Below are 13,545 nucleotides of genomic sequence, written 5' to 3'. Positions count from 1 at the left end.
GCTCCGTATTTAAAACGATGATAGTCCTCGCTTACACGGTTTATTAATTTTTTTAGATCGCACGGTTTAATAAATGTGATAATTTGAATTCAACTTCTTTGTTAATTTTGATGCTAAATCTATAATCACGACCATTAAATTTGTCTGATAACGGATTAATAGACAAGCAAAACCCTAAACGTACTTATTTCTCTCTATCTCTCTCTCTCTCTTTTTCTCTCTCTCTCTTTTTCTCGCTCTCCCTTTGTTTTAGCTGCATCCTTTGCAAGATGTTTCAATCCATTCTCAAAGGCCTCTTCGCACTACCCGTCCGTGCGAAGTTATTATTAAAAAAAAAGGAGGCACAGCGTCGAGGCCGGATTTATCTATCATTACGGATACTTCTATCAAGTAATGATAATTTCTTTGAAAGAACAATTGTTTTATTATCATTTATTTTTGTTGTACGCCCACTTTTTAACATTAAACATTATACAACATCCATTTTATTATTATCATTATTAATATATATCAGATTATGATGTATTTAAGGACAACTTGTAATTTGCGGTTCTCGCCGTTTCTCCAAAACTGGACGAATCGAAAAGATGAACTGGTGAAAAACAGATCAAAGAAAGTGGAACAAGTGAGAGAAAAAAATCAAAAGTAGACCAATTATGTAAATTTGAAAAATATAAAAAGTGAAATATGGTGGAAAGTAACCGGTCGTGAATAAATTAGCAACGATTTAGCCACAACTGATATGGTCATTTCTATTCGCTTTCGTCCAATTCGAATGGTTTTGAGTGTCACCCTGTATTGCAACACTAGCTCGGGCGACATTTTCCCAAACAGGACACCCTTCAGGGGGTTCAAAATCGCCGTTATCCATCCGGAGCGCCAACCGGAACAATTCTTTCCGTCAAAATCCGTTCTTTCTAAAAATAACCAACACCAAATTGCCTCTAATTATGTGACGCGACGCGAATTAAATCGCCATTAGACCGTCGTCGCAGCTCCGACCTGGTGGACCCGCTTTTAGCGAACCTCGTGCCAAAAGTTTCCCGCACTGGGCGTAAGTACATAAATCGTTAACGCGTTTCATCCCCACACCCTCCACGAACGATGAAACTCCCCGAGTTTGTATTTTTCCCCTGCCGGGAGTTTTGTTGTACCGAAACTTCCGCATTAAAAATTCGACGCGTCGCGATTCCGGGGGCGGACGCAACGAAGACTTTCCGGACGGTCCGGAGCGCGGATCGGCCTGGGTCGCAGACCTACCTACCGGTACCGTTAGCGGGGGTCAACCACTTCGCACGGGACAGTCGAAAACTGCGAATCGAGACGAACGCGAATCCGACGTGCGTCGTGTTGGAGCGCCACCATCTTGTTGAGACCCGACTCGACACTTTCGCCCCGAGAGTCGGTCAGGGCCGGACCAAATCCGGAAACAATGAACGGCACACTCCATGAATGAATATCATTAATCGATTGTGGCCAGTTTCAATGTCAGGGTCGGGCCGACGCCGATTTGAATATTTTTTCCGATTGAGGGAGGGTCAGCGAAACCTCCTGCGGCCACCAAGGATAATTAATCATCCATCCACCTCTTCGTCGACTGGTCAGGTCGGAAATTGTTGCTTTGCGATCAGGACCAGTCACTTCAAATCCTTCGGAAAAAAACGTCGATTGAAATCTTTATCTTATCGCAATTCTCCGGATTTTTGCCAGCGTACTCGGAATTTCATTCTGTTTGCTTATCGCAAAATTCCCGATAAATTCCAAATCCTCGACGTTCCCTCCTGCGAGGACCGACTCGACCGTCAATCAACCACCACCAGCACCACCGGAAGACGTGAAATGACAACTCCAACAAATTGCAAGAGTGCACAGGTACCGCCGCACGATCGATGGTGGCTAGCGTAATCGTCGGGGGTGGCACCGGACCCAACGCGAACTCGCAGAAATCCAATAATATCCGAGTACCGGGCTCGTTAAGTCTGAAATATTCATCGGCGGGGTTGGGAAGCGCCGCCACCGCACGCCTCAACTTTTGCAACATCTCACCCGTCTAATGTCTGCGTAATGGTGCCGGTAATGTGATTTAACACCTGCACGGTGAGGATTATTTCGTGTTAAAACGGCATTATACGTTACATACCGTCACGCATTAAACTCGAATGGGGCCACCCGAGGAATGGAGTGCTCCGAAAGTGTACTTTTTACGTCGTCCATTACATAAATCCCCCATTGTTTGAATTTTTATGAAGAGACGGTGCACTAAACGCCAACCTTGCGGCGTCCCCCGCAAACTTATCGAACTAGAAAAAACACCAATTCTAGCGACCGACTAATCGAACCAGCTGAAGAAGATATCACGTTCCTGATACTGGAAAATCTCTCCAACAAAAGGAATTTCTACCGCACGATTTTTCTTCTTCTCCGATGCAACAAGATATTCCGTTGTCGGCAACTAAAGAAACAAAACGAACAGTTTTCCATTTGCGACGGATCTGGAAAATTGAATAAACTAATTGTAGTACAGCAGCGAACAGACGGAGTGGCAAACGTTAACCTTGTGGTGTTCCTTGCCTTCGTAACAGTGAAATCAATAAAATGAAAAAATCTGAACGTACATTTTCCTGCTGCACGATAAAATATTTCAATGATCTGAATAATCCAAAAGGGAACAACAGGTAAGTTGTGCAGAAGACTGCTCCCATCTAGTCTACTACATCCAAAAAATTCTAAAAGAGATGATGCAGTAAAAATACAATAACGAAACGCCTTCCCAGTTTCTTTTGAAAAGGTTTTGTAAGCTCAGACGAATGCTTGACTCTGAATTAATTTTTTTCTGGACCAAAATTGCTTCCTGCTTAAAATGTGATTATCAATGACCGCAGAAAATGTCTGAAAATGTTAAAAATTTTCTTAGACGCCCTCGTCCAATGAATAAAACTTATACAACAAACACACCTTGTTCTAAACGTTAACCTTGTGGTATTCCCCCACAACTGACCGAGGCAACACGGCCAACTTTATTAACTACAATTATGCAAATTTAAAAGCAACAAACAACAAAACGGACGACACGATTACACTTCGACGATTCGAGCACACTTTCAGGAAATTGGAACACCGAAAAAAAAAGGCGGACATTCAAATCCATTGCACAAACTGTTTTGCAACGGAATAAAACGGCTTCGCAACCGTGTTTCTCAGCTTGTGGCGTAAATCAATAGAATATCTTTACGGCTTCGCATGCAAAAACTTCATTCACTTGGTAATTACGTGACAGCTAGATTATCTCAAAAGTGACTGTTGGTTATTTTTTTTTTACACCGAGGAGTAAATTTCTAATTATGCCATTCGGTTCTGTAAATTATCGGTTTTACGTTCTAAATCTTGGGCAACACAAACGATGCAGTTGCTGCAACAAAACGACAACAGAAAAAACGTAAAAACTGTCGACGTCCAATTCGGACAACACAAAAGTACGTTTGTTACGTTCGTCCATCTCGAAAAACAAAAGTGTCATCCGCAAAAAGAAATCCATCGTGTCAACGCGAACAAAAAGAAATTGTAAATTTCCACTCGACACATTATCTCTCATTTTCGCCGTTTTGACGTTTTTACAGCGGCGCTCGTTAATTTCGCTGATAAAGCGCCGTATCGCGTTTTATTGCGACTCCTATCCATCAAAATAACAAAACGGTCGACAACGCCAAAGATCGACACAATCACCTCAATTGCATCCGAACGGGAGACGGACTGCACCGCCTCCGGAAGCAGGCTCGCGAAAAATTGCGAATTCCGGTGCGATTCCTGCGGATTCCTGTCGCGCCGGGGGGCGATTCCCGCTGCGCTCGCGATTCCTGCCGCGCCTCCCGATTCCTGCACCGTCGACGACTTTCGCTGCGGCCTGCCCCGGAATCCGCGTAACTGTTCGATCCTCCTGAAATATAATTTACGATTTGGCGGCTATTTCTGGAACGCAGAGTACTGCGCCGTGGCACGTCGAAAATCCGCCTTCAAACAACAAACAGACGACGCTCTCTTATCGCTTTATCAGGACAACACGGAGAGAGAGGGAGCGAGATGGGAAAATACTTCAGCGAGTTTCGCAATTTTTCCTCGGAGAGGAGGTCATCGTCTCTGGGTATTTTTGCGAGATGTTCTAACTTATGCAGTTCGGAGAGCGATGTCTGTCTATTTTTAGTATCTTTGTTGGGCGATAAAACGGACGAGTTCAACATCATTTTAATTATTTACAACTCGAGCATAATCAGCCGATTTATTGCCCCGTTCTTTTCACTCGACTAATCTGCTTTTTATGTTGCATTGACTGAGCGAATCGTCAGATTAACTCGCCCAATCTACTATCCTCTCCGTTTTATTAATATACACGTTTTCTTTCAAAGATTGCTGACCTTCGGTGTGCCTTTGGTCCCCGTCCAACACACCTTCGTAAATAAACCGACGCCAGAAACGTCGAACATAAAATGTGGCCTTTCCTCGACGAAAAAAACACAAATCCCGAATCTTGACCGACTGAACTCCTCCTCCCTCGTCCTCTTCTCCGACGCCACAAAAGAACTTGGTCTAATTGCGCCGCGCCATTCTCTTATGTAACGCTTCGTTTTTATTTGCAAATGTCCACCAGGCCGTCGACGAAACAAACGATCGAGTCTTTCTTGGGCCCAGATCCCATCGAATATGCATGGGACGGTTGATCCACGTGTCACGACTTTATTAACTATTTTGTGGCGGAGTCCCTCGGGACTGCGGATTAATAAGACCGCCAACAGGATGATGAGACTTCCTCCTCCCGACACCAGAACGTGGAAAATTTCATCTTTCGACCAGTGCCAAATCGTAAAACTCTTGACGGCCACCGGGTCGACCGGAACTGCGCCCGCTCGATCCCCCAAAGATTCCTTCGTATCCTTCGAACTTGTCAGGACCCCACACTTTTAATTAGAACTTTAAACGCCGACTCTGGTACACCGCCGGAATTTATTTAATGTTGGCAATAATATTGATTTAGACGTTGCACAAGTTTACTGCAAACTTCGCCGGGACTGCTAACAAGTTTCGTGATGTTACAAAAAATCCTATTAAAATAGCGTCCCGTTGGTTGGATTTTTCCGACGTCGAAAATCCTCCTCCCTATTTATTTTCCAAACATTTTAATAAATTCGTTAGTGCTCCCGTATCGAATCGTGTGACGTCGAAATCCCCGCAGGTTATCGAATTTCCATCAGACACTCGACATTCCTGGAAAGTTAATCAATTTCGATCAATCCTTCATGAACAGAGCGCCTCCAATTAGTTGGGAGGCCTTTCCGAAAATTTTGACACGCACAGTGCGTTCCGCGGAAGCTTCCGATTTTTCCTGGATTTTCATCGACATCGACGATAGGAAAATTAAAATATCGACGAGAGTAAAATGGCGATTGGCAACAACTCGAAAAGCGGCTTAGGTAAACGAGGCGGTGCTTAAAATGTTTCTTTTTCTCTTGGTGGCGGCGAGAAGGATAATAAAGCGTCTGCTTGAGAGGCGTTACAGAAACAAACACGTGGAATATCGGTTCTACATCCGAAAATATCCCCAAAATCAACAATTCCACAAAAATCCTCATAAAACACAAACAAACTAAAAATAAAATATTCGGAAATAACGTAACTGGATCGGCGCCTGGACACGAATCGTCTTCTGTTCGTTAAAATATCGGATCGATTGGGCCCAACACGATCCCGTAAATAGATTCGCTTTGGCACATTCGGTTCAAGTGAATTCCAGAAATGGGAATCGCGAAAAAGCCCTGGAAAAGAAGGAAGAAGTGGGAAGAAAGAGCTGAGAGCTGATAGGTCAGGTCAGGTCAGGTCAGGTTTCAAGGAGGGAGGAATTCTGAGGCGAAAGACTAGAGGAGTTAAGGTGTTGGCAAAAGGGCGAGAAACAAGTGGAATGGGCAACCTAAAGAAAGAACTAGAAAATTGTGAAAGCATTTTTGGCACAGAAGGAAAAAAAACAGAACAGGATTAAGACAATATCGGAGAAAAGTGAGATGGCATAGAAACGAAAATTATAAAAATGAAATTGGAAATGGGTAAATACAACTTACAAGTTCTTCGAAATGATCTTAGAAGAAAGATCAGAAGAGGCGCGATGTTGGCAGATATTGGTTAGGTGAAAAAAGTTAGCAGACAAGCTCTAGAAAGACGTGATGCGGTTTTGGAAAGAAACTGGAAAACGTGGAAGTATTGAAAATGAATTGGAAGAACGATAATAAGATAGTTATAAAAATGTAGAAATTTCTGTTGAAGTAGTGAAGAGAAAATTATTGAAAGAAGGAAGATCCAAGGAGAGTGGACGAATAAAGGGTGGAGAGGCAAATTTGGCAAAGGAAAGAAGTGGGTCCGTTCACAAGAAAACCAAGCAAGAAATGAAAAAAAAAAACATCTTTCTCTGTTAATAAAACATACAGAAATAAATTTAAAAATCGCGCGCCTGCAATAAGCTTCCAATTGAAAGCTTGCATTTGGTACGGTTGCCACGACAACAAAATAGAATCATTGTAAAAGGTTCATGTGATTGTGTAATGTGATTAACGCCAAGGCGACCTTTCAAAGATAATAGATATTAATAGATAATAGATAAACTTCGTGTTTATTATTTGTTCCTTTGACGCTCGTGTCGTCCGAAGAGGACTGCCCAAGGCCGGTCGCGATCTATCACATAGAGCACAAAAAGCCATCGTCAAATTAAACTGGTGCCACCCTGCGTAATGGGGTAAATCTAACAGGTTGGTCAATTCAAATCTTTGTAGGATCACATGATTCGCATTTCACGTTTAAGGTTGTTTCACCTTCATAAATGTATTTGTTTATTTTACTCGTTCATTTATTAATCAATTTTCAATTTATTGGCCAATGCGTACAATTCCCTCAGACGAAAATTTACACTAAAATCCATTTATTAAATTCCAAAACACGTTTTCTTGTTAAATAAAATTTAAGTGAAGCGTGTTCAATCTTCCAACGGTGCTACCTCTCCCAGAACCTGAATTAAACAACCATAAAAAAAAAATGTGCACCACACAACGTGAGATCTGTTGGGTTTTTTTTCTCACAAATGTTTGTTTGGATTTTTTTTGTACAATGTCAATGTGATCTATTTCAGTCAAGAAAAAAATATTTAAAAAAAAAATGGAAATTGGAAAACACTAATAGGAATAAAAATAATGCAAATATGACTGGAACGAGGAATTTGAAGATTCAAGACTAGCAATGAAGCAGCGCTGCATCAGTACAAACAAAAACAAGTTAAGAACTTGATAACTTAAGCGCCATTAAATGTTTGTCAAATTGTTGCTGAAACACCATTACGTAGAACTATTTTTTTTTTAATTAAATACCACCGACAGGATCTCTCGAATGACCTTGAAAAAAAGATTATTTATGAAAGCTGCATAAACAGGTGGACAGATGGAAAGACAAAGAAGAACGAACCACAATAGAATTGAAGAAGCAACAAAATAAAACACAGATAATGTGGTAATAATTTTAAAAAACGAATGGGATGTTTATTGTATGCGATAATATGTAGTAGATATTATAGGATTAAAAACAATAAGGGAGTGACGCAGGGATGCTCATCGGGCCCAGATCTGTACGATACGAGAGCAAGGAAGAGGCTGAAACTGAAGAAAGAGAAGAAAAACTACGACCGGAGAGTCACGTTGACAACACAAAGAAAAAAAACTTCAAAACGTGTAATTTAACGCACACTTGACAAATATTGCGAAATTGTTAAAAGTGCAAATTCTACCTTGACTCACCATAGACCTACTGAGACCATAAAAAAAAAGATAAAATGGTTGTAGAAAAATGTTTCACCTCATTAAATATTGAGAAATATTTCTTGACTTTTCCAACGACAGTAGAAAATGGAAAATCAATGCGACGTAAAAGTTCACTCAACTTCCAAAATTACTTAAGTTTACGATGAGTAAGTAAGGTATTAATTAAAGAAAAAAACACACAATGCATATGGCTCATCGGTGTGTACAAATTTCCTCCTTTGTACAATTCCTTTCATTTGAATTTTCTGAATGACTACTTACGAAAAGTCCCGTTCACACGTGACAAATTGTTCCGGGAAAAAAAACTCGATGTCAATTTTGGCGCAAGCACGTTAACAACAGATAAACAAGTCTTGGTAATGTGTGTGTAATTTCTGCCGCGTCAGTTCCTCGTCCCTCCTTTGTCTTATCGCAAAAATTTCAATTGCAAATAGTCCGATCGTTCGGTGGTCAAGCTATTTGCGGTCGATCAAAAGGAAATTTCTCAAGTTGGCCTTCCGCACTCGTCGAAAAAAATAAGACTTTCGACGAATTCCTGCCTCATTAAAAATAGAAGCAACAAACACGACGTAAGTTGTTGATTACACAAGTTTAAAAAAGAGGCGCACAAAACAAACAACATTAAATGACGTTCGAGTTGAAAACCACCGAAGGCACGCAAGGACCGGGACAGGCTTCAAATTTTAATCGGGGGCAACAAATCGATAAGTCCGGCTCTTAGCAAACAACTTAAAAATAGAAGGGCCCAGTCCCTCGGGAGCTCGACCCAGGAATGGACGAACTGCAGAAACCGAGAGACATCACAGGCACCGCCAACAAGTGAAAGACAAGTGAAGGACCTTGAAAGCATCGTTTGCTTTTTGTTTTACCAGCGCCAGTAAAAATAGCAGAATCGCGAGCGACGAGAGAAGAGTCCGCGAGGGGCGCTCGCCCCCGACCGTGGAGGCCGCCACCGAGACCGGTCCGGCGGTCCACCAGTCCACCACGTCCGCCTGGGGTCAACAATCTCCTCTCGAACCTCCTCTCTCTTCGTGCACCTCTTCGGCGGAGTTGTTCAACTCAAATGCGCAGATCTTGCCGCTGTCCGCACCGATCAACGACGCACGTCCGCGCCGGTCTCCGCGAGGCCGACAGAGACCTTCGAGCGACGTCGCGCGTACCTCGCGCGAAAAACAAACAGCTGACTGCCACAACAAAGACTTCGGGTCTTCGGGATCTGGCTTGATCGGATCAATCGGTGCTCCACGGCGGCCCGTGGGGCCCGGGGGCGCGAGTCGCCCTTCGGGGGCGGCGGCGGGCCCCCCGAGGCGGCTCTAGCGCGGGCGGAGCGCCGCGGGGCCCGAGCGAAGGGTGGAAGGGGGGACAAAGCGCTATCCCGCGGGGTCTCGCCTGCACGGGCCAAAATAAATAAACTGCATGGGGTAAAATGGCAGCCTGCGTGCTGCACACAAACAAAGAAAACCATCGGAAGCGGTCGAAAGACGTGGATGGGGACTTACTTTTGAAATCATGCGTGTGTGAAATGCTGCGGGGGACGCGTTGACACTCGACGATCTGCGAATCACTTCCAGTTTTTCTCAATAATTCACCAAATACAACGTCGCCGTTTTCGAACTCTCGATCTGTCACTGCTGGACACTGACAGGCGCACACTAGATGCATCGTTTCGAGCACGGCCGTTTAATAACAAGGGGGCGCTGCGAGCGCTGGTGCGCAATATAAACAAATCCAAACAACAAACGGGATTTATTTTTACGCGCCGTGTTTGTTTATTATTGTGGCCACTAATTTACACAATGACAGATTATTAATGTTGTTTTAATCTCGTTATCTGTATCAGCTGCTTTTGCGCTTATCGTCGCGCGCAGGACCGGCCCCGCACAAATCTGGACCCACAAGTACATGCATCTCCCCAAAAAACTAAACCAACAACTTGCACTATTTGACTATTTCCACCAAATCAAAAGTAATTTATAATGAAATTGATCAACTGCAGCATTTGACACCTGTCAAACTATTGTTATAACCTCAACACCCCAATCGTGACACTTTACTTTTTAATTAATAAACAATACTTCCTTACGATTGTACTAGTGCGTCAAAACAACTGTTTACTGTTGGAATCCGGTTTATTGTCGCATTCCACCATCATCAGACATTACACTTAGGTGATGGTTTCGTTAAAAAATTCCTTTGAAAAAATGAACGATTGCGAACTTAAAAGTTTTATGCCTCATTAAAAAACTGATAAAAGTAATGGTCGAGTAACATAGTAAAAACGTTGATTGATTAGAGCGAACTTTGCCCCGTGCAACACCCATTATTCAGTCTTACCGCAAGCGACATTTCAGTCGCTTGCATTGACAGGACAAAAGCCATTGTCCCATTCATCTACGGTCACGTCGTCATGCAGATTTCTTGTCCCATCTTTCGGTTACCTAAAAATAAAAATTGAGACTTCCTTACGTGCGCCTCTTATGTCACACTTGCGCAACTCTGTTATGCAATACGGAGATCTGTCCGGTTTGTGATGACAAAAATGCAAGCATCCCGAAACAATCGCTCCTTTGCATTCACCTGACCTGCATTTAAATATATCACGAGCGGCGTTGGCAGTTGTCTCAATTGAGCCGATTAATTGCGTCGACGTTTCGTAACTTTATCGCTTCCTCAAATTCTACAAACAAAGCGCTTCCTGGTCTGCCAACTGTCAACGTCGCTTCGAACGCAATCCTATTTATTTCAACGCAAAAAATACAATCGCACACATGACTGCCGATACGCGTTGCCTAACAAAGAATCGAGCGGCAGGTTTGAGTGTTTTTCTGACAACAATTTGAATCTTGTGGAGATGGTGAAGCCTCCGTCGAGGTCCACACCCGTGACACTTCATCCGTACATGCGGCTCATCTCTAAACGTCACAGTCGCCGCGTGTACAGACTCAAGTCGCTTGCTTCGTTCTTTCTTCGTTTTCGTGCTTAGCCTCCTGGCATTGAGCCGTCCTCGGGTGTCTTCACGCGTGTGAAGTCGCTAATCAATGAACCGCCATTCTTAAACTTGACACGTAGGCGTAGCGGCTGTGGAATGTGCGATGAGCCCCGGCACGACTCTTAGGCTCAATTAGAGAATCGTCGGACGTGACGGAGCCCCGGCCCTGCACACAAACACGTGTCTGTTTAAAGTGTATTTTATAGATAAGACGTAACAATTTAGTCTAGTGTTTAAATTAGGTATCGCTCTTGCTAGTCTAGTTTACATAAATAATAAGTTACAAGACTAAAGGCTAACAATTCATTTATGATGCTACGAAATGAGATTGACAAATGAAAGCGTCGTAAAGCGTCCGCCGTGGCACTGGGACTTGCCGATCACAGAATTTACGATTTGTCAGTCTGCTTTGGGTTCCTCTCGGCGGGGTCCATGTGCTGTCGCTGGTGCAACAGCAGGTGGTTCTTTTGGAAGAACCCCTTGCTGCACACCTCGCACACGTGGGACCTTAAGGCACAGCTCCCGTCGGGGTGCTTTTTGTTGTGCTGCTGCAGCCCGTGCTTGGCACTGTACCCCTTGGAGCAGTGCTGGCACACGTAACTTTTTGATTTGTTCGTGGTCTGTACGTTCAACGAGAAATTGGAATTGTTCAGGCCTGACGTCAGGACGCACAAGTCGTTGACGAGCGAGGAGTCGCCCGTGTGGAGTTTCACGTGCAGAGCCAGCGCCTCCGGGGTGTTGAACAGGCAACCGCAGTCCTGACAGATCTGCTTGACCTGCGTCTGATTCGAGTGGTGCGTCTTGACGTGAGAGCTCAAGTCCGTCTTCGACTGGAACGACTCGCCGCAACTCGAGCACGAGTAGGGGAAGTCCCCGGTGTGGCAGCGCATGTGCGCCACCAGGGTGCGCTTCTGGAAAAATTCCTTGTTGCAGACGACGCAGCTGTGGGGCTGCTTGCCGTGAAGGCGGCCGTGGTTGACCAATTCGAACTTTCGAGTGAAAGTCGCCCCACAGTCGCTACAAACGAAGGAATTGAGCGAGCCGTGAAAGCGCGAGTGCATAACCTAAAAACGAAACGTCAACTGTCAAAATGGAAACGATCGCACTGTTGCTCACCAGGTGGTCCTTCTGGGCGAAGGACTCGCCGCACTCCTCGCACACGTAGGGCCGCTCCCCCGCGTGGAACTTACTGTGCGTGGTCAGGTGGCGCTTGACGGGAAAAGCTTGTCCGCACTCTGAACAAACGAAGGGTTTCTCGCGACTGTGCACCTGTAATTTGAAAGTCAAACGGGAAAGGCACCGGGGGCACCTACCTTGCTGTGCGTGATCAGGTGGTGCTTCAACGTGAAGCTCTTCTTGCACTCGAGACACTGGTAGGGCCTGTCGCTCGAGTGCAACAGGAGATGCGTGTTGAGACAATGTTTGTGGGTGAAGGTCTTGCCGCAGTGGCTGCACACGTGGGGCCTGATCCCGGTGTGCGTCCTGGCGTGCGTCGTCAGATGATGCTTCAGCAGGAACGACTTACCGCACTCGTCACAAAAGTAGGGACGCGCCTTCTCGTCCCGCTTGATCTTGACCTCGCCTTCCTTCTTCGGCGCGTTCTCGCCGGGAAAGTGCACCGAATTGAGCGGCAGGAAGTGCTTCGAGTCGCTGTCGCGGCCCTTCTCCGGGAAGAACTCCTGTTTGGTGATGTTGTTGAAGAAGAACATCGACTGTCTGAGGAACTTGCTCTTCGAACTGTCGGGCAGAAAGTTGGTCGCGGGATAGTTCTGGATGGAGTTGTCCGGGATGTGGGGCTCGACGGCGGGCCAGTACGTGAAAGTGGTCAGATTGGCGGCCGCACACATTCTCGTCACTCGGCCGCGTCCATGTTAACCTATAAATTGGGGCGACGCGGGGCGCCCCCGAGACTCGACAAGAGGTCGGGACGGGCGGTTGGGGGCCGCGGGGCGCGCACCGAGCCCGACAAGGCTCGATTCGGACGACACAACAACAACAACGCGACGAGTTTGACAGGAGCTGTCACTTTACTGTCATTTTTGTTTTATTGGACTAGTAGCGCCCCGCGGCGATCAATCGCAGCAACTTTCAAAACTAGGCAACGCGCACACCCCTGCATCGAAAGTTGCATAACGCGACAAACTTTCCACCCTCAATCGACGAACACCCCTTTTGCCGTTACCTCCCTCGTCCCCCGACTAATTTGCACTGACAAGCCGTACAAAAACACTCCGCTTAGCTGTTTTTATCGATTGGGGTCACGTTCCGCACCACCTGTTGCACCCACCCCTCGACTTCTGCGCCTCTCTGCGCTCCCGATCCGAATCCTGGGGTGATGTCTTCGAGGGATGGGACCAAAGGGATGCTCCCCGTTTCGCTCCGCCTTTGCATCAGGCGTAGCTGCGCGTCTTGCGCTCTCATTCCGAGTCTCCACACTGACAACTTTTTCGGGAGGCGTCCCTTTAATCTCCCGATTGTTTACGTTAATCGTATAAATAAATAATCATATTTCCAGGAGACGTCTATTTGGAATAAATGCGTCAACGCACGACTAATTTTAACGGAGGGTTGGGAAGCCACTCCGGTTTATTTTCACGCCGATTTCATATTTGAGCGTTGCAATTTCATCAAATCGACTTATCACTCGAGATAATAAACACGGACGGTGCTAATCGGTAGATCGACCTTGTCTCTGATGTAAAATGGGAGTTA

General features: G+C 45.2%; 2 protein-coding genes across 3 annotated transcripts in view; both read right to left on the bottom strand.

Annotated features, from left to right (window-relative positions):
* Ypel (Yippee-like) overlaps positions 1-9,602 on the bottom strand; it is a 51,239-nt gene extending 41,637 nt beyond the window's left edge. Inside the window, exon 1 of one of the 2 annotated variants that reach the window (XM_069058476.1) lies at positions 9,344-9,602. In XM_069058476.1, coding sequence (XP_068914577.1) covers positions 9,344-9,355 — 12 coding nt within the window. In that variant the 5' untranslated portion in view covers positions 9,356-9,602. The remainder of the gene's footprint in view (positions 1-9,343) is intronic. The other variant, XM_069058477.1, reaches the window with a different exon arrangement.
* Positions 9,603-11,014: 1,412 nt separating this feature from the next.
* LOC138138490 (gastrula zinc finger protein XlCGF26.1-like) lies at positions 11,015-13,236 on the bottom strand. The gene is made up of 3 exons (XM_069058461.1): positions 12,147-13,236; positions 11,950-12,102; positions 11,015-11,897 (listed from the first exon to the last, which is right to left on the bottom strand). The coding sequence occupies exons 1-3, from the start codon at positions 12,678-12,680 to the stop codon at positions 11,223-11,225; spliced, it is 1,362 nt and encodes a 453-aa protein (XP_068914562.1). The 5' UTR covers positions 12,681-13,236; the 3' UTR covers positions 11,015-11,222.
* Between the last annotated feature and the right edge of the window lie 309 nt (positions 13,237-13,545).

This window comes from Tenebrio molitor, chromosome 9 (genome assembly GCF_963966145.1).
Source record: "Tenebrio molitor chromosome 9, icTenMoli1.1, whole genome shotgun sequence".
NCBI classification, from domain to species: Eukaryota; Metazoa; Arthropoda; class Insecta; order Coleoptera; family Tenebrionidae; genus Tenebrio; species Tenebrio molitor.
This window is presented reverse-complemented; position numbering and strand designations above follow the sequence as displayed.

Bases quoted from the DNA above. Each gene is read 5' to 3' on its own strand.
- LOC138138490 (XM_069058461.1), bottom strand. From the start codon at position 12,680: ATGTGTGCGGCCGCCAATCTGACCACTTTCACGTACTGGCCCGCCGTC. The intron at 12,103-12,146 runs GTAGGTGCCCCC...TTCAAATTACAG, and splicing joins ACCTGATCACGCACAGCAAG to GTGCACAGTCGCGAGAAACC. The intron at 11,898-11,949 runs GTGAGCAACAGT...TTTCGTTTTTAG, and splicing joins TCGCCCAGAAGGACCACCTG to GTTATGCACTCGCGCTTTCA.